The sequence below is a fragment of the Bradysia coprophila genome (genome assembly GCF_014529535.1).
Source record: "Bradysia coprophila strain Holo2 chromosome X unlocalized genomic scaffold, BU_Bcop_v1 contig_20, whole genome shotgun sequence".
NCBI classification, from domain to species: Eukaryota; Metazoa; Arthropoda; class Insecta; order Diptera; family Sciaridae; genus Bradysia; species Bradysia coprophila.
In genome coordinates this window covers 2,503,707-2,524,882 of record NW_023503307.1, presented here as the reverse complement: position 1 = coordinate 2,524,882, position 21,176 = coordinate 2,503,707, and the positions used below count along the sequence as shown (strand labels likewise).

The 21,176-nt window shown below is 35.5% G+C and overlaps 2 protein-coding genes across 3 annotated transcripts; one reads left to right on the top strand and one right to left on the bottom strand.

Moving 5' to 3' along the window:
* Positions 1–1,133: 1,133 nt before the first annotated feature.
* On the top strand, positions 1,134–13,676 carry LOC119068909. 2 transcript variants are annotated; one of them, XM_037172768.1, is made up of 7 exons: positions 1,134–1,966; positions 7,409–7,535; positions 9,660–9,803; positions 9,861–11,384; positions 12,248–12,439; positions 12,510–13,011; positions 13,044–13,676. In XM_037172768.1, exons 1-6 carry the CDS (start codon positions 1,817–1,819, stop codon positions 12,647–12,649), a joined length of 2,277 nt encoding a protein of 758 aa, XP_037028663.1. In that variant the 5' UTR covers positions 1,134–1,816; the 3' UTR covers positions 12,650–13,011; positions 13,044–13,676. The 2 variants fall into 2 exon arrangements, with proteins under 2 accessions (XP_037028663.1, XP_037028665.1); XM_037172770.1 differs by lacking the exon at positions 1,134–1,966 and having other exon boundaries at positions 7,425–7,552.
* Positions 13,677–16,781: 3,105 nt separating this feature from the next.
* LOC119068910 lies at positions 16,782–19,210 on the bottom strand. Its single transcript, XM_037172771.1, has 5 exons — positions 18,871–19,210; positions 18,643–18,798; positions 18,301–18,577; positions 17,206–18,129; positions 16,782–17,130 (listed from the first exon to the last, which is right to left on the bottom strand). Exons 2-5 carry the CDS (start codon positions 18,778–18,780, stop codon positions 16,808–16,810), a joined length of 1,662 nt encoding a protein of 553 aa, XP_037028666.1. The 5' UTR covers positions 18,781–18,798; positions 18,871–19,210; the 3' UTR covers positions 16,782–16,807.
* Positions 19,211–21,176: the final 1,966 nt, after the last annotated feature.

Below are 21,176 nucleotides of genomic sequence, written 5' to 3'. Positions count from 1 at the left end.
ATTAGTTTTGAGAAACAACCTTCTTCATGGACAATGGAAATTTACATTAAAAATACAGTTTTCGCATTATCATGAGACATAGTAAAAGCGTAAAAATATTCTTTTCTACAAATGATGTGTTTTTAGTGTCGCTTTTGTCCTTGTCTTGTTTACAGTATAAATGATGACAAAGACAGTCGAAGGAGAGTAAAGATGAGTAAATATAAGTAAAGATGATGGAGTCTTACTTTAATATCTCTTGCTACTACTATTTTTATCCACTTTATTTCACGTTTGCGGTTTAAACAAACTCATTTACTCCAATCAAAATCCCCTGACAAAATGAGGTGAGAAAATTTCTAATTTCCTTCACTATTTCTCTACTATGCGGAGAAAACAGGTTTTCAAATGTGCGGTGGGATGGGTGGTATTAACCTTAATTTCTCCACTCAAAAGCCATGAGAAAATGACATTTTGTTGACGCTTTGTCTGATGACAGTATGTAGGAGAAAAATAGAAATTTTCTTCACTGAACACTGAAACGTAATCATTGTTTTTGTTTTCAAAAATTGTGTAACAAATTGATGTTTTTGTTTCTTAGAGAAAAACGGTTTATCGCACCTCGTACTCTTTCCCGAGGTAAACATAACGCTTTTCACAAGAAGGGCTTCCGAAGTTTCTCGCTGCATTGGGAAAAAGTCTTTTCGACATTGGTTCTCCATCCTTCTTCTATCCAATTCCATTCCCTATTTTGTATAGGGTGGTTCCATTTTTTATTGTTGTGTAGTGAAGTCTAAGATTATAACATATGTTTCAGACAATATCTGCTTGTAAATTTATTTATTTATTGATAATTGTTTTTTTTTTCGTAGAAGTGATAATGCGTAGAATATAGGTAGAATCAAAGGCTGCAACAGTGTATATCACACTTATATTACAATTATTGATCATAGACCGGCTAAAAGATTAGAATATTTATAGCAATAAGTACACACTTCTGCTATAGTGATTAAAATATTGATCGCATGTGTGTTATGAAAAAGAGAAGAAAAATATGAAAACTTTTATGACACTTCGTTACTCATTCAATCGAAATATATATACCAGAAAGCGTTTCGTGGCTGACGGAGCTAACGAGGAAATTGTAAATTTTTCTTATGTTTAGTGACGATTCATTGATGAAACGAAACAGACGGTTTTTTCAAAATTAAATGTGTACACAGTTCAGCACACGATTGTGATAAGAACGAATTTGAAATTTTATGAATAAAAAATAATATTTAAAAACGACTTCCTTATGTTTTTTAAACGAATTGACTAGTGTCAACTGATTAATTAAATGAATTTATGATTTTAAACGTTTTATTAACAAAACAGACAGAAAAAGTGCATTCATCTTGAGTTTATTGAAAGTGGTCAAAGTGCTTACAACTACAAAACCGGTTGCCAATAAGTTTTTTTTTGTACTGTGTACTTAAATCGAATCATTTCTTATTTATCACGTTCTTGGTTGGTATGAAATCAATCAGCTTGTTTTAATAAAAAAGACATAAATTAACCTTCACTAAATTGTTAGGAAAAAATAAAGTTTCGTCATCTTTTTATAATTTGTTTTTATTTGGACGGCAGATGATCAAAACAAAACATTTTTTTGAGTTAGTCAGTTTTTTTTTCTTCGAACCGCAACCTTTACCAATTTATTGAGGAAAATTCCTTGTATTTTTATTTTCAAAACGTAAACAACATTGTGAAGACAATCATATTTAACTCAAACTAGATTTAATGTTAACAGCTGTAAGCTCTAAGAAAGAGTGTGCGTGTGTGTTGCTACTATAATATGGCAGATAAAAATGAGGAAAATCGGGATGATAGTGACAATGTGACAAAGAAAAAAGTCCGACGAAACAAATGTGATTTGGGACCGAATTTTGTTGCCCCTGACGGTGGTTGGGGGTGGTTTGTGGTTATTGCTGCTGGTATTTCAAACGTAAGTGTGCACATGCATTATTAAACAATGTTGTCTTATCAATATCATTCAGACGATTTTGTACCTATTCACAACATTAAATTACTCTGCGTCAGCGTTTCGTTTGTAATCAATTTTTAATTTACTTATGCTTTTTTATGTACACTATTGCAATCGTTAATGGAAAAAACAAATAATTACTGACATCCTATGAAAACTGTGAAACAAAAACTTGGAGGCTACTTTTTATATCACGAATATGATATCGTGTGTTGGGCGCTGAGACCTGTTATGTGTCTGTATTTACTCTATTTGTCCTCATTTTATTAGATGGGATATACCCACAGTTTCCAATAGAAGAGTTAAGTAGCCAACACTACCAGAAACATATTGCTGTCTCTGAGGCATAATATAATTTTGATGGTAAATGACAATAGTTGAAGAATAATAAAAGGTTAAGGGTTAAACCTCGCGTAATGGATTAATGTTGAACAACGCAGGTGGTACACTTTCAATGACGAATTCAAAATATGTTTACATGCGTACTTTTCATGTTTTAAGACTTCTTTTGATGCCTCTCAGCATGTAAAATCCATTACATAACTCGGGATAAAAATGAAAATTCGGTTTCGCCTCGGATCAACAAAATTCACACGAAAACTCTACTTCTCATTTTTTCATCCCTAGTTCTGTAAATTACTAATTATCCACTGAACCCTCGGAAAATGAGTCATTACTTTATTGACATGAGCGTTCAACTTCATTTCCCGGTGGCTATTTTAATGAAATATTTCGTATCCATCGTGATATATTGTTCATGGTTGATTGGGGGTTGTTGGCAATTAAAACACCACGCTTGCCACTCCGGGTTGGTTAGTCTAAAACTAGGTCTAGACAGCAGAGGTCAAAAGTAGGATTGGTCTTGGATGGGCAGCGTTCGGAAAATTTGTTGGTTTTCCAGGATTGAGGAAGCTACTGAAGTATCCGAAAGAAATAATTTAGAGACAGACACGCCTGTTCCGAAAGACAATTTAATTTAGAATTAATTCTTACAAACATTGATCACTAGATTACCTCCTTTTTCTCAAGCAATAGTCGGTGACTATGATTACATCAAAGCAAAATAAACAACAGTCTGAAAAGAAAAGTGTTTGATTCATGTAACCTACCGGTGCTGACGTATGGAGCAGAAACATTAACACTAACGAAGCCATCCGAGAACAGAGTAGCACAAAGAGCAATGGAACGAAGTATGCTTGGGATTTCGCTTAGAGGTAAAATGACGAATTAGTGGATTCGGCAACAAACGAAAGTCGTGATGGGAAGGTCTTGATGGTAAAAACCCTCATTGATATTGATGGATAGGACAGCATCTCTAAAGTCAAATTGGGCAGTACACATTGTGAGAATGACAGACGAACGTTGGACCAAACCCATAATGAATTGTAGACCACCAATGACACGACCAATGGGTAGACCACCAGAAAGATGGACGAACTCGATCAAGCAAGTGGTAGGGACAAACTGGCAGCAAATGGCAATGGATTGTTCAGAATGGAACAGAAGGATGGTGAGGCCTACATCCAGCAGTGGATATCAACGAACTGATTGCATTATCTTTATTAAACGCGAAAAAAAGGCTGCAAAGTAACCAGCAACCAGTAAAAAAACGATCTTTTCAAGAAACAAATATTTACAATAAATAAAAATCATCAATTCTATTACGTCCCAAGGTCACTAAAATGCAACTAGAATTTCTTCGTTGAATCGCAATGGAAACCTTCTGTAGCAGGTAGTCCATAGAGCGCGGTTCCCCAGAAGCCTTTTGCATTAATGATCCCAACTTCTTTATAAATGTCTTTGTCTCAGGACCCAGTGATTCAAAAGCAATAGGTGTGAATAAATAAATTATCTTTTAAACAAATGTAATGATTGTGAAATCTTTCGGCATTATCAGCAATCGAACCAGCTTTTTTGGATGACTGATTAACAAAAGAAGGGGCTAGGGTGTCTCTAATGGTTACATCCCACAAAATAGGTCTACCGTGACTCCATGGAATTAGAGTCATACCATCCGGTCTTTTCCGTCATCTCTAGAAACTCCCGGAGGCTGTACTAAATTCGGAAACCCTGCAGAAGAAAATGCATGAGAAAAGATTTTGTTAACTTCATCATGTCCAGGAATCCATCCTCCGCTTTTATTGCAAGATAAACCATGTAAGCCATCCTTCTTAACGTTTTTACCGCAAAGACATTTATTTATGTTCTTCGCATAATTGACAACCTAGACGAAGACCAACAGCAATTCGTGCAGAGTTGTTATCTAATAATAAGCCTAACTGACTATGCTATTTTACTTTACGAGTACTAATTTAATTATAGTTATAAATATTATGCACGGATGACAAAGCGGTCGAGGCTTGCCGAGACGGCTTGTCATACGTGCATATTCTTTTTTATCGCATAAGCGAAAACGAGACAACAAGATATGCGAATGACACTTTGACAATTTACAGAAGTATAATGTTTGTTTATATATCCTAGGTGAATAATTTTTTCGGGGAATCACACCGCGTATGCGATAAAATCTCTTACAGTTTAAAATAAGTGATTCATTTCGTTTCAGCTATTTTCGGCTGATCCACTCATACAAACAAAAGAGCTTATGCTGGTCTATAGTAAGAGTCTATACTACGAGTGAAATAGTTACACGCACGCGTACAGCTAAAACCGCGTAAAGACGTGTAAACAATTTTGTTTGTATGAGTGGATCAGCTGAAAATAAATGAGTCAACTATTTCGCAGTCGCCGACTGTAACCGTTTTTATTAGATAAAATTAATACTTTCACTCCAAATGTTAGAATAATCCGAATAATCTGAGTAAAACATTGATGAGACGCATTAACACAAAAGTTTTCCTAGCTACTTAGACTTAAACCAAGTAAAAACGCTTCATAAAGTAGACAACGCAACGAGAATTAATTAATCGATTATTCTTGTATCAATACAACTGGTTTAACTTATATTCGTTCAACCACGAGACATTGATAGTGTGACGACAACATATGGTTCGCATGGTCGTTGTTAACATTCGCGGATTTGAGATTAAACATCGTAGACCAATAATATTAGGTCCTATATGCAACTATAAAAATTTTGTTTATGAAAAATTAATAAAAACTTGATTACACCGATGATGATTAAGTGCTTTTATCAAGAAATATTTTTCTCAGTTAAAAATGCATTTGCGTACAAAATTAAAAATATTTTGCACAAAATTATACTAATGTTCGGTCGGTATCTCACTTTTTTTTCGAGTAAAAAATCACCAAAACAATATTCTTCAAGTCTGCTCACGTGTTTGTCTGCTGATCGCAGCTGCTTTTATCAATCAAGTTCATTTTTGCCGGTTTGTATAATTAGAGTTAAAGACAGCTATAGTGCGTAATGCCGGTATATCAATGTATTCGAACTCATTAAAGATTAGATAAATCGTATATTAATTTATACGCACACTTTAACGCGGCTATATTCATTCATCTTTGCTGATAATAATAATTTGACTTCGTTCAACTGAAATAGACCCTATAGAGAATATCAGATAATTTTGTCTAACACTCCAACGAAACGACCTAAATAGATATGAGAAAAAAAACTATCTCCTTGAGACTATCAGACTCAATTTAATTGATCATATTAGGAAGTTTGTCTGGGAATATGTATACTATGTAATCGCGCGTTAAGTTCAATGGAAGTCATTTCTACTAGACGAGAAAACGATATTTTTGTTCAGTTGAATCAACGAAGTTGATAGTTTTAATCGAACATTAGCTTAAGAGCACTGAAGTAAAATCTGAGAAATTGATTGGCCATCCAGACGAGTACAAATAATTGTTAAAACAAGCCAATTTAAAGATCCTACAATGTACTCACACTTGCATTGCATTATCACTTTTACAATGAACTACATAACATTGATATCTTCAATACGAAGTTCGTATTACGAACATAAACATAAACAGAACAAAAGAATAAAACTCGCTTTTAACTGCTTTTTAATTAATCACATGACTGAAGACTTAATCACAGCTGTGATCGAGACAAAATGTAAATAAAAAATTTCTTTACATGACTACGTCGTAATCAGCTTTATGTCGCGTGGTATAGCTTTTACACATATGAGGGGCTATTCAAATTGTGTGTAGGCACCAGATCGCGGGAAGGAAGTTTCCAAAAATCGTACAAATCGTTACATTTCAACAGTTTTTCGAAGCTGGATTTAATGATAATGTTCAACCGACTGGATATTAAAAAAAATAGTTGTTCTTCAAGTGGTCTTTTATTGATGATGCGAACGAACTGAACTATCGACCACAAATATAGGCACACGATCAACCAATTTTCTTTGAACCGAGGGGCAAAATGATTCGTAAAGAATGGGACAACATTTAAATGTTGAAATCATGACTGTTAGTTAACCGACGCGACGCAAGGCCACTACTACAAAAAGAATTTAAAAATTTTTTAGTGACTAAGAAACTACAGCCACCTTTTGACTTCCCCACTTGGCTTAACGACTTTGTAAATGTTGTAGTTTGTTAATGAGTAAAATTTGTGAGTTCCGACGCACAGTTAGTGATATCAATTATTTTGTGGGTAAAGACACGAGGACTTGCGCCATCTTCACCCTTTAAGGGTTGTTGACGTCATGCTATGAATTTTTGACTCCCCCTCATGTCACGCAAAAGCGTCAAAATCGATTTAGTTGGAATTTAGTTTTCATTTGAATTTTGTTAATAAACATACGAAAATGAGACTTTTCATCCTTTTATCCTGAGTTCTGTAACGGGTGTACATGCTGAGGGCGTCGAAAGAAGTGCTTAAACAGCGCACTGTCTAGCCCCGAAGCTGACTTTGACGTCACTCAAATAGAGGAAGTCAGCTTTGGTGCTTGACAGTGTTGGCTTAAAACATGAAAAGTACGGTTTCGACGCATGAAAAAATCTTTTATATGTTTGGAAATTTTGCTTTGTGTGGCAAAATAAAATCCAAACAAGGACGCAATCTACTATTATCTACCTAGGTGAAATAATAGCAGTGAAAAGGTGTTTTATTTCGCCTTCGGTAGATAAAATAGCACCTCTGTCCAAATGTTTATGTCCAAATGTTCGCCTTCGGCTCATGCAATAACTCCCCAAAGTGTCTAAATAAAAATGTGGACAGAGGTGAATAATCTACTATTATCTTTCACATTGTTGTTTGATAAGTTAACAAAAACATTCCTTCAAATCAGGATGTCTTTTTTCTTTGAAATTTTATGATGTCTTTACTTTACTTTACTTACTTATGACCAAGTCAACGAACTGCAATTGTATCGTATAATGAAATGTTTATTTAGTTCCGTAGCAGATATTAGATGTTTTTTCATTTTATATCTAACGTTCACATTTTGTCTGTTTCAGTTGAGTGCATTTCCGATGCTCCAGCAATTTGGCCTTGTATTTCGCGATCGATTGGCAACGCTTGGATTAAGCGGATCAGAAATCACAACAATAATCAATTTGCATTCGTGCTTAACATCATGTGTGGGTGCGTTCGCATGTGTGGTAATCATATGCTGTATTTATTACGCTAACAGATAATTTATTTATCGATATTCTCTCATTCATTGCTTGCTCTTTCTGTATAGTGATATACATGCAAATTATTTTCCAATACTTTTTACTGATACTATAATCGTTATCGGTGATCTGAAATTGATTTATGAAAATATGAAATAGAATATTATTGAAGTCAACCCAATAAAATCAAGCGATAAGTGACTCCATGAAATATGTCTATAAATAGGAGCACGTGGACGTCCATAAACCAGCCTACCTTTTTCCCTCAGCTAATTTATTTGTCTGCCTGTACAGTTATCTCATTATCAAACTGTTAACTTCTTGAGATTACGTATGATTTGCGTCAGCTGACAGTAAAAGTCACCAATTACTAGTAATTACCAGCTGGAACTATTCGACAGGTTAACTTTTTGGCTAGACTCTAAAATCACAGAAGATACATCCTGCTGAAGTGTTTCTTCGACTTTAAAAAAATATAGAAAACCAAAGGAAGGTGTCCATCTTTACTTTACAGAAGAAAGCTTTTATCTTCAACAGAAGCAATTTTTGAACATATCCGCCTTTATCATCGACGTCACATATCTTTCTTTTCCTTCTTCTATACAAAACAGGTAATCTTTGATTGTTATATCTTGCTCGAGATATCGGTGAAGATAGACTTTAAAAAAATGAGTTCATGTGGTAACGGAACTGCGTTGGCTGCTTTTCTAAAGTTTCGTACAAAAAGATTTAATAAAAAAATCCAAAGAATTTAATTTGATCAGACTAGTTCAAAACATCTGTCCGTTGACCTACTAACTATAAAATCCAAATTCACGAAGAATGCGCTGGTAAATCCATTATCAACCGCTACACAGAGAAAAAAGTCGGATTAAATGTTTAATCTACAGAAAGATTACGAATATTTTAAATATTTCGAAAGATTTCTTTTCAATCTTTTTTTAAAGATTACAAAAATTAAATCTTTCGATAGATTGCGTTTCGGGTTAAAATGGCTAAAATTGATAGTAGCAATGAAAAGTAAAGAATTTCCCACGAAAATGTTTTGTTTTTGTTTAAAGTTCGTTGTTATGGTATCTAGAGTTTATGATTAGAAGCTACTGCCATGTGTAATTTTTAGTCACCTGATAGCGATTCAAAAGTAAAAACCACAGTACACAAATGTTTGAGATTTTTTTTTCTTTTCTTAAAGGATATTGATTTCCGAGTTAAGAAAATCGTTGAAAAAGTAAATAATTCTTCCATGCAAATTGGTCTGTTATACTTCTTAATCAAAGGTACAATTAAATATGGGTGCAAAATACCGTTTTATTATAATATTTTCCATACGCTTATGGCACTTTTCAATAGTTTTGCCAGGCTCAACTTCCTTATCTATGCTCATACAGATTTATGAAGTATGATAACCGTTTATTAAATAATTGGAAAAATTAAAAAAAAATGTTGCCTTCGATTAGGATTTGAACTCGTTTACTATGATGGTTACCTCAGTTGGTACAAAGGTTTCGTTCAGAAGATTATTTTTTAATCTTTGAAAGAGTAGAATCTCCGCAACAACGGTTCGAAAAAGAATCTTGCTAAGATTAAGAACCCAATAGCTCAGTGGTAAAGTACAGGACGGGAGATACGGAGTTACCGAGGTGAACGAGTTCAAATCCTGATCAAAGTAAGTAAAAAAAACATTTAATTTCAACTAAATAAATAAAATTTCCAATTTCAGAATAAATAAAACAACTAAATCTGACTCAATATTCAAATAAATGTTGGAATAAAATTTGTAATTTCAAAATAAAAGAAATTGAAATCTCTAGGAAGATTTCGATCTAATCCGTCGACAGATTATTTTCGAAAGATTAAATGCAAGTAATCTTTCGAAAAATTAGATTTCAATCCAAAAATAAATTTGGTCCTATATGTAATCCGAAAAAGATTTAAATCTAATCCAGGATTTTTCTCTGTGTAGCATTATAGTTCTCGTGTCCTAGTAACGACTGTGGATATAAACGGCTCCGATCCGAATTGATTCTAATCAAACTGACCTACAAATTGAATTTGAAATCGTCTCTAACAAATATCTTCTCAAAATCCGCAGGTTTACTCAATGGACCAATGTTCAGACGATTTACATATCGCCAAGTAGGATTCTGTGGTTCGCTATTGGTGGCGATATCCGTATTCCTAACATCCGTATCGTCATCGTTTCTAACTTATGTGATGAGCTTTTCTATTTTGTACGGTTTGTAACAATGTTTGGCTTTATTTGAAAAGCTATTCATCTCATACTAATCCTTAGGTATTGGCGCTGGTATCAATGCGTCGGCGAACTCTTTAGCCGTCAACACATACTTTAAGGAGAAACGAAGGATAGCAACCGGTATTACATGGACTGCAACGGGTCTAGGTCCCATAGTGTTTCCCATTCTGATTGCTTACCTCATACCTGAGTTTGGTGTGCAGGGGACGGTAATGATTTTTGGTGGAATAGCTCTAAATGCTGTTGCTTGTTCCTTGGTTTTTCAACCAGTAAAATGGCATGTGAAGAAAGATAACAAAGACTTGGAAACATCGAGCCCTCAAGATAAGCAATGCGATTATTGCTTGATGGCATCCAAGAAGAATCAAAGTGTCTTTTCCAGTCAATATCTATACAATTCGGATCATCACAGTATGACAGGATATGAAATTATAGACCCAGGAACGCCAATGATGACCTCAGCGAACGATGGATGGTTTTCTAGGAAACCTTCATTTTCCGGCTCCACTATGTCATTAACTTCCAATCGCACAACTAGACTTAATTCACGAATTCCATCCAGTCAGAATCTGCTGATTTCAAATAAAACTTCCTACGTCAATTTGGGGGCGTTGTCGAAAGACAGCAAGAGTATAAAAGATGGCTACGACAAGGGTAACACTGATGACAAAGTGACCGTAGTAGACCCACCGATGCAAGATACACCTCAGACGAGGAAAAAAAGTTTTTCGAAATCGGAGAAACGGGAAAAACTAAAAGAGATTTTCAATGCAATTAAGATCGACGAAGCTCCAACAGAAGACTGTCCCAGTTACAAGGCACCTCAAGACTTAACAAAGAGCAATTTCAATATACTTCAAAATAAGCCATTTATTAACGATGACACGTTGTTCGTCAATAAAATGCCAGATGGTGTGTCGTTACGAGAGGGTGATAAAGACGAGGCTGGTTCCAGACGTGGTACTTTCAGTCAACAAATATCGGTGACTGAGAAGAAACAAAGCATTTTTGATGATTTGAAGTACTTGAATGACAACAGTGGTTTGTCCACAAAAAATCAATTGACGCCATTTCGTAAGATATCAACGAATTCGTTTAATGCAGAAAAGGAAGTTCTTAAGGACGTTTCGAAGAGACTAGAACAGTACGTATCCAACTCTAAGAGCGAACATTGTATGTGTGGCGAGGAAAAGAAACTCTTGGTGAAAAACGATCAGCCTCCGAATGGCGTTTTGGCAGAAGAAGAAAAGCATGAAAACTACACATTCTTTCAAAAATTGTGCGTGTTCTTCGATTTGGATCTTTTGAAGGATATCCGATATATTAACCTAATGGTCGGCGTTACCATAGCAAATTTTGCGGAATTGAATTATTCAATTCTAACGCCATTCGTACTGGGGGAGTATGGTTTCAGCAAACAACAGATCGCAACTTGCATGTCGTTGTTAGGTGCTATGGATATATTTACGAGGTTTTTCGTACCGTTCATTGCCGGAAAAATTGGATGGGAAAATAAAACGTTTTTCCTCTTTGGCATTTTGGGAATGGGAATGGGAAGACTTTGTAAGTATCACATCAAATTAATTTAATAATTGCTTGTCACCTATGCTAATAATGTGGAGACGATGCCAATGTTTGTGAGAAAATTGATTATAGTCCTTTACGTCGATGAACGGAATAAGGAAGCTACACAAACAAAAATTTGACTAAAAACTTTAGAAAGACAATTTTACCTAAAAAAAAAAACTTTCGTAGATGTTGAGGAAAGGTAAGTAGATCTTTATAATACAGGAACGTATGTCCTGAAAGACATCGTCAGTCACTTTGTGACGCAAGATTCTGCTTCTAAAAATTTTTTGAGACAACTTTTTTTAATATTTTAAGTACTGACGCTGAATGCGTCTGTTTTTTTAAAGCATGCACAGGAACTTGCGTCACATTTTACCCTTGACTCTTGACAATCACTAGTCTCAAGTCGGAGAATATGATTTCGACTTGATAAATAATGGTCGTACGTAAGTATATTAGGAGCTTTTGAAGCTATGCTGAAATCGTGTTTGACATAATTCTTTTCCATATGCACTGAATTCCAGTAAGAACTGTATATCTATTCGCTTAAATTTTGATCGAATTTTGAAATAATTAAATTGTGTGTTCAAGAAACTCATTCATACGACATCTTCATACAATATTTGTAGGTAGATATAAACACACCAAAAACTTTGGATAGTCTACACACAGGCTGTTATAAATTGAGTACAGTACACAATCTCTGTTATGTAATGGTCTTGTACTACATGTACTCTGCTTCAAACTTTTATGCAAATTTATTACCTTACATTTCTAGTAGGGATTGTGTCGTTGTTTTTTATTCGATCGTAGTTTTAACAATCCCTTTATTTGCATCATAAACATTTGTATTTCAGGTGTAGCACATATTCGTTCGTACGAAGCAGTTATTGCTGCATCATGTTGGATCGGCCTAAACAAAGGTTTACGAACCGTTTTCATGGCTCTAGTAATTCCTAGCTATGTGCCATTGGCTCGACTACCAGCCGCTACTGGTCTACAACTTCTTTTCGCTGGATTCTTTTATTTCTCTGTTGGACCGTTAATTGGTTCGTGAAAAAACTGTTTATTTCGTGAAAATGGTTTACTAATAAGACAACAAATATTCTTACTATACAGGTGTTATACGAGATGCAACTAATTACACGGTGACGCTGCACTTCTTAAATATTTTTACATATTTGACCGTTTTCTTTTGGGGTCTGGAAAAGTATTTCGAAGTTCGGAAAGAAAAGAAGAAAAATGCAAATATGCTGTGATAATAAGGAATTAAACGAATTTAACGTAGAACATAATGATGACTTAAAATAGTTAAAATAGCCGTAGATTTACTGGATCGTTCTGTTTCAATGGCCTGCGAAGGTATCAAAAATTCATAAATTTGTTAAAAGATCTATGAAAATTCCATTAGCAATACAATAACTTAGAGGTGAAAATGGCAAGGCCAAGGGAAGACCCATATACGAAAAAAATGCTTTATACGTTGTTAACTTCGAAGTATTTGATGCAAACTCTCTAAAACAAAATGGACCCTACTTTGACTTGGGTCTCGTAATTTCTGTGATCCGTTGAAGGTTTGCATTACCCTCTCTTTGTTTAAATACCATGGTTATCTTTGCGAGTTCAATTTTAAATTTGACTCAATGATGTTAGTACATTACTTCTCATGTTAGTCTTTCTGATATGTTTTACGAGCACACGCATATTAGCGTACATTGGGGATGAACGTTATAATTTGTATATATGCCCTTCAGCAATCACATAAATTACAGGAACCTATACAGAATTGAATTCGAGAGCAGTGCAATATTTTCTTCGGTATAGCCCAAACTTACCGACAATCTAATGAAATTAACCGGAAAATTTCAATAATTCATCAACAACGGAATTCTATTGAAATTTTGATTACTACGCAATTCATACACACCGTAATAAGTAGAGATACCTTTGCATCCCATTGATATAAACGATATTATTGTACTTTAATTTAGTCTAGTAAGTTTTGTTAAACTGTTCAATATGATTGGTACTTAAGAGAATTAACAAATATTGTGGTTTATCAGGTGGTTTTAATAGTGCTACATACGCATCACAGACAGTGTTGTATGAATTGGTGAAGTAATACTTTCACTACAAACATTTGCTGACAGAACTATCCTGTTTTACCTACTCATCTGGTCATACTCATGGAAAGAGTACAACGCCCGTCTACCCACGGTTAGCGAATGAGTAAGCAGCAGGCCCAATAGGTTGGACCGATTTTATAAACTTGAAAATTCTAAGTAGCAAAATTGAGCTGCTCAAGACTGCCGTTTGAACGTAATTTTGGGATATCGCTAACTTAAAGCTGCTGTTATGACAAAACATCTAAACTTAATGAGAGGTTTCTGCACTCTGCACTGCAAGTACAAATTTTTGAAATTAGTTTAACAACCAATTGTTAGGAGAGACTACTATAGAAGGTCTGGATTTTCAATTTAAGAAAATCAATCCATACTATTGCCCAAATCATCTAGCCGTGCTAGTCGCTGTTAGGTTTATGTATATGTTGTGGATGGTAGATTTTAGGGAATTTCGCGGGTTGTAGCCCAACCGACAACTTTCCATTCAAAGTGACCAACAACTTAGAACCAGTTTTGTCTAGAACGCAGAAACAATTCAGTCAAACGTCAGCCAAATATATTGAATCTAAGGTGTTCGATGGAGACATTCGGGGAGCAATTAGAATATTGTCGAGTGATGATAATCTTCTTAAATATGACGTTGCAATTTTTGAACAATTAAAAGAAAAACACGGCTTCGAGGCTCCTGTTGATGACCCGTCATTGCTACCGGACCCAAACGAAGGAACAATAGACATGACCTCTGAAGACACTAGCAAATCTATAAACTCATTCCGAAATGGTTCAGCAGGTGGCATTGACAGCTTAAGTCCACAACATCTAAAGGACCTCCTGTCAATTAATAACGGTTCTACTGAAGGTAGTCTTTTACAAACCTTCACTAAGATGGTCAATTTCATGGTGTCAGGAAAAGTGAATAATAAATTTCTGCCAGTTATTTATGGTGCTTCGTTGATAGCATTATCAAAAAAGGATGGTGGAATCCGACCTATAGCAATTGGATGTACGTTTCGCCGTTTAGCATCAAAATTAGTTTGTAAGAGCATTGCGGACAAGCTATCTAATATGGTGAAACCCACACAGCTTGGATTTTCAGTGAAAGGTGGATGTGAAGCCGCTGTCCATGCCGCCAGAATTTTCCTTGATTGCAACGATGGAGCTGAGATTTTAATTAAAATCGATGTAAGAAATGCCTTCAATAGTGTCTTCCGGAAGAAAATGTTACAGATAGTCAAAGAGAAATTTCCGAGTATTTACCCGTATGTATATCAATGCTATGCACATCATACCAGTTTGTTTTTCGGAGATTGGACAATTGATTCAGCAACTGGATGCCAACAAGGAGATCCACTCGGTCCCCCACTGTTTTGCCTAGTAATCAACGAATGTATAAAGGAACTTTCATCGGACTTGAACGTGTGGTATTTGGACGACGGAACGTTGGGTGGTCGTGGAGATCATGTGATCGAGGATTTAACAAATATTAAACAAAAATTTAGTCTTCTCGGGCTTGAGTTGAATCCTTCAAAATGTGAAATTTACTTTCTGCCAAATGTTCTCGGAAATCGACGAAATGCTATCATGGAAAACATTGAAAAGATTCTTCCAGGAGTTAAAACAGTATCGGCTAGTGAATTGACTTTACTCGGAGCTCCACTGACAAATGAAGCTATAAATTCAGTTGTCGAACAAAAAATGCAAATGCTTTCGAAATTCTTCAAGAAAATAATGGTTTTACATCCACATGTTGCATTGTATTTGCTACAACATTGTTGATGGGTTCCGAAACTGACACACCTTTTACGATGCTGCCCTTTGTTTGGTCAAATGGAGGTTTTAAAAAGAATGGACACAGAAATTAAGGCCACATTGGAAAGTATTCTCAACATACAACTTACTGCAAATGGTTTTCTACAATGTTTCCTGCCTATAAAATTCAGTGGACTTGGTATTCGACTGTTATCAGATGTTGCTTTGCCAGCATTTTTATCATCTTTCAATAGTTCGTTTGAACTGATCAACGAAATTTTGCCACCTTCAAAAATTGACATAAGATGGGATGAATATAACATTGCATTGAACATGTGGAAAGCTTTTTGTCCAAACGAAGACATACCAACCAATGCTAACATGCAAGAATCATGGGACCTGCCTTTTATCAAAGAAAAAGTAACCATGATTTCAAATTCAAACAGTTCCACGAAAGCAAGAATTCTAGCATTGTCCGAGCTAGAATCTGGTGGTTGGCTAAGAGTTCTTCCGTCACCACATTTGGGTACATTGGTAGATCTCGATGTATTACGCATTGCTACCGGAATTCGTCTTGGATTAGAAATATGCGAACCGTACACATGCATATGTGGATATCCGGTCGATAAATTTGGTTTACATGGATTGTCTTGTATCAAGAAAAAGGGAACGTTCTGTCGTCATGTCAGCTTGAATGATTTAATTTTGAGGGCCTTGTCATTGGCTGGTTTCCCATCGATTTTAGAGCCGCCAGGATTAATCCGTAGTGATGGCAGACATCCAGATGGCATGACTTTAACACCTTGGATGAACGGAAAAAGTCTTGTATGGGATGCCACTTGCGTAGACACGGTGGCCAGCAGCTACTTACATTTAACATCAAAGAAAGCTGGCGCAGCAGCAAATCAAGCATGTGTGAGAAAAGGAAAATTGTACGAGGAAATTTACACAAAGAACAATTTTTTGGCATTCGCTGTAGAAACTTTTGGATCATTCAGTGATGAAGCAAAATTATTCGTGAACCGATTAGGACCAATTTTAAATTCAAAGTCAGGAAATAAATACGCGAAAACTTTTTTTATTAATAAAATTAGTTTGGCGATTCAAAGAGGAAATGTAGCTGCAATTTTAGGAACGATACCTCCAACAGCAAAGATGCAAGAGATTTTTTATTTAAATGATTAGATTGTATAAAAATCCGATTTCACCGATTGTAAAAATTTTATCAGAAAATAAATAAAATTGTTTTAAGTGACCAAATTACATGAAAAATGTTGTCTCGTGGTATGAAAATTGTTCTTTTAGCTACTTCTTTGATCCCATGAAGAACGTATTCTCAGCATACTCAATAAAGATTTTATGTAAAACAGATGAACACTTGCAATTGATAAATTTATCAAATGCTAACCACAGTGACAAAAAATTTGTTCAATCTGTAATGTGTTATGTCCCAAAAGCAGGTTATACGTGAGGAAGTCTTTGTATAGTTATGCTGTTATATCAAACAAAAACCAATAGAAACATTGTATGAGTTTGTATTCAGTATTATTTTCTAGCTTTTTGAAACGAAACCCACACATTGCGAATGTGTGGAAACAAAATCCAACAAACAAACGAAATCGTAAATAAACCTAAACTAAAACTTATACAATCTACAAATGTTCTAAAGCCTAAATGTAAAACTATGCCAAATATTAGCAGTAAGAAACCAGTAAAAAAATACACCGACGATCGTAGGTACTTCCATTCGGTTTGTGAGAAAGCCGATCGAATTATTTCATCCTGCAGAAAAAACGATGTTCCTTGAGAGAATCCGATCAGTGCTGAAGATAGGGTTAAGAGAATTTTCGATGTTGAGATGAGGATACCTATCGTAATGGAACGAGAAAATAAGAATTCTGTGAAATTTTCAAGTAACTAACATCTCTTCCAAAAACACTCACAAAATAGCCCAACAATTTTCAGTAGACCGCTGAGTACGAAAATTTGCTTCTGATTATCTTTGAACGCTTTTCCTTGAAATGGCGTCGATACGGCCACAACTACCCATGGGAATGCCAATGAAGATATCAAAAATGGTATTTCATTTGAATCTAGGCCGTATTGAGTTATTGCGATTGTTGGCAGAACTGTGACGCACAGAACGTACGAATAAATGTCGGATGATTTCAGCAAAATCAGCGGTAGAAAGTTACTCGTTCTGAAAGCTCTTTGGACATGATGAATTACACGCTGATAAAAAACGTCCGTCAAATGACGAGATCGGTACAATATCCAGTGCTTCATTTCTTCAAACCTGCCCGTTTTCGGAATGGTAATTAACTCACATCGCTGAACTAATATGTTACTAATCGAACGATTGTCCAGATCTTCTTCACTTTCCTCTTCAATAATGTCCATAATTTCAACGCCAAAGGAATTAATCATTTTACCATCGATGAAGTCGAATTGTTTTCCCGGATTTTGCCAAAATGGTCGGGTTATAGCTTCATCAGTACTTTTCTCTTGCGGATCACTTTCAATTTCCATTTCCAAATTCTCAAAATAACCTGGCATTTCATTGTAACGATCGGTCGGAGTTTCTGAATTCTTCCTCAAGCTACAATCTACCGATGATCTGTGCCGTCCATTACTTTGAGTAATAATCAGACAAAGAGGAAGTGCATTCAATACAACAGATCCCATCAAGATAATAGCTGAATGAGATCCATAGGCATTGATGAAAGCGTTAAAAGTGTATGGGAATATAAACTGACAAAGTGATTGGCCGGTTGAATAAACTGCATTGATCCAATGTAGATTTTCAAATTGATACATTTGGTGCAGCGCATGCCACACCTTTGCCATCGTGAGACAGGTACCGAATCCTGCCAATATTAAAAGTCGTTGTCGAAATTATTAAATGCTAAGAATTGTAGGTCGATGTAAAGCTCAAGCAGAACAAAAATTGTTCAGAAACGCTGTGAGTTTGATTGTTGTAAGCAGCACTGTCATATTGTAAGTAAAGTGTATTTCACCATAAATTCTATGTAAATTACCTCCTAGTCCCCCATAAAAAATTGTACCGATAAGATAGTATGGATCTGATGATGACAACACGAATCCATTGAATGTGATGCCTGCACCGGCAATAAAAACTCCAAGCACTATACCCATTCTGTCGCTCAATCGGTGGATCATCGAATAGGACTTAAAGAACTGTGGTGTTAGCATCAGGTAAACACTGTTAAATACAATTGGTGCCAAAACATCGTAATCATCCGGTCTTTGAGCTAGGCATAAACCATAAATGTAAACAGGGCACGAAAGAATCATCTAAAACGATTCAAAATGTTGCACTGAAACTCTGCGACATATGGTTTTCAACGCGAAATTCTTACATTGATGAACAAAGCACAGGCAAAATACTTCCATTTTACAGATTTTATTTCGATGCATTCTGATGGTTTTGCTTCCGTTCGGAATACTTCATATCGATTTGAATTGAACTCATGAACTTTGTCACCACTATTTTCCATTTCATGGTTTGATTAACTCTTTGAAATTAAATTTCATTGCTTGTCTAGCTGGTTAATAAACAAATAAAATAATTTTCTCGAAAATTTTACCGCAAGTAAATTCGTTTTAAAACGAGTTGATCGACTAGAAGAATATTATTGTAACTCCAGTTATACCTCACTCTTTAGACTTTTTTTTTCGGCTGTTATCATTTTAGCAATATCTTTATCTTATGATTGTGACAATTACACAGTTTAAGGTGCTTTTTTTGATAAAACAAAAGTAACGAAGCGAAAACGAATTCTTTATATCATTATCTATATGTGCGTACCGCAGTAATACAATGGGGAGCATCTATAGTCGGAAAATATGACGTAATCAAATATTTCAAAATATGGAAGAGCTTATCGATTTTATGATAAATTGGTAATTGTGATAATCATTCTTTCGTCATGTCAATTCAACTAGACAGATTCTAACACCAAGGGTTAGTTCAATTTTGAACTATTTTATACAAAAAAACATAGCTAACGCCGACCCGTACGAAACAACTATTCGTATCAAAAGCCTTTAATATGAAACTCATCATCTCTCTCACTTCATTCTCTTCTCTGCTGAAGAGAGCCCTAAAATCACTTACATTGCCCATTCTTTGCCTTGTTATCATGCATAAAGAAATTGCCGGAGGCAATGTCGACAGTTCGTACGAAGTCAAATTTAATAAAATCCTATATGAACCGTATAAGGCCATAATTACCTATATTTTACTATAAATGATGACTTTACAGATTAATATGCCATTATATAGCTCAAAGTAGCTATATACGCCTATATATACCTAAATATAGCTGTATATATATGTCCACATATGGGATGCCTGCAACCCCAAACACAAAACCAATTACTTCTATGTTAACAGAAACTGTCTAAGTACCATTTTTCCACTTTTACTAAAATCCAATATGGCCGCCGGCAGCCATTTTGTTAGGAGGCCGGAAATAGTACTGACGATTCACATTTATTATAACCTATCAAACAAAAAATCATGAAATTCGGTCAAAGTTTACTTGAGATATTGACAAAAACACCACGTTCGTCGTTCACTGTACTGCCGATTAGCCGGATATGAGCTCACTCCAAGAGACCTAGCTCGCGCTGTGGTAAACCGAATTTCAACTTTTTTTCCCTGATTGGTATGGTCAATACCTATCTAATAAAGCAATAACAGTCGAAATCCGTTCAAATTTGGCTGACCTACAAGCAAAAACTGATTGCCGCCCTGTACCTGGCTCACTTCAAGGGCTCTAACTCACGAGTCGGTGATCCGATTTCCATAAACTTTTTTTTTGTCGATCGTAAATTTTTTCGATTGTAAATATATTTCATTTACAAGTGTAGCATTTAAATGTCCGGAGATATCTTCGTAAAACCGTAAAGCACTTATTGGGCCACAGCTCGGGAGGGGTAGATCCAGAATCACTCATCTTCGAACTTAGAGAGGCTAATGTTACCAAACTGGGAAAAAGAGAATTTTCAAAATCGGATGCGTTTTATTCAAGCTATCGTGCAGACAGACGGACGGACTTTTTTCCGTTGATTTGGCATCTCTGGACAACCACAATAGGTTTTCCCTTACTCAGGGAGTCCAATTCGACGTGTTACAAACGTATGCGTAAACCTATAAAACAGATATTGTAACAACGGTATAATACTGCCCCGAGGGGCTAACGACTACTTACGTTTTCTCGATTTTTCGTCTTTTACATTGAATTTCATCGACTTATTTGCTTCAAGACGTGTGTCACCATTTCCTTAAATCGGTAACCCATCGTATACCTCGGTTTCGCCGAGCTCACCAAATTAAAAAATTATAAACTTGTATGCCGAATGATGTTAATGTAAGATTTATGTGGATGCCTAAGCCTGCCATAATTTGCATGAAGGACCTAGTGGCTTCACTAAGTCTTTTATGAAAATTACGGCAGAACGGTGCATCAGAAAATGACAAAATTGGTTGACGAAACGAGCAGAGCTGAGTTTTCTTAAGTGAGAAAAGAGTAAAGTGTAGGCACTTTTATCACATCAATTTTACTAAACCTAGCTGTCAACCAAATTTAGTTGTAAGATTGCTTCGGCTACCTTTTTTCATTGCAATTCTTCATATATAACGCTGCTTGGAGCAGAGCTGTGATACGAGACGAAACAGATTTTTTTTAAAAAGTGTTCATCGGAAACTTTTATCGCTCACTCTCACGTCTACCATGTGAGAGTTCCATGTGCTTTGAGAAAAGTGTACCTTTGATGCAAATTTGGGGCATCGGTACAGTTTTCTCAACGCACATGAAACTTTCACAGACAATTTTATTTTTTATTCAAAGCTGACATATTTTTACTCGAAAATGTGGTCGTACATTTT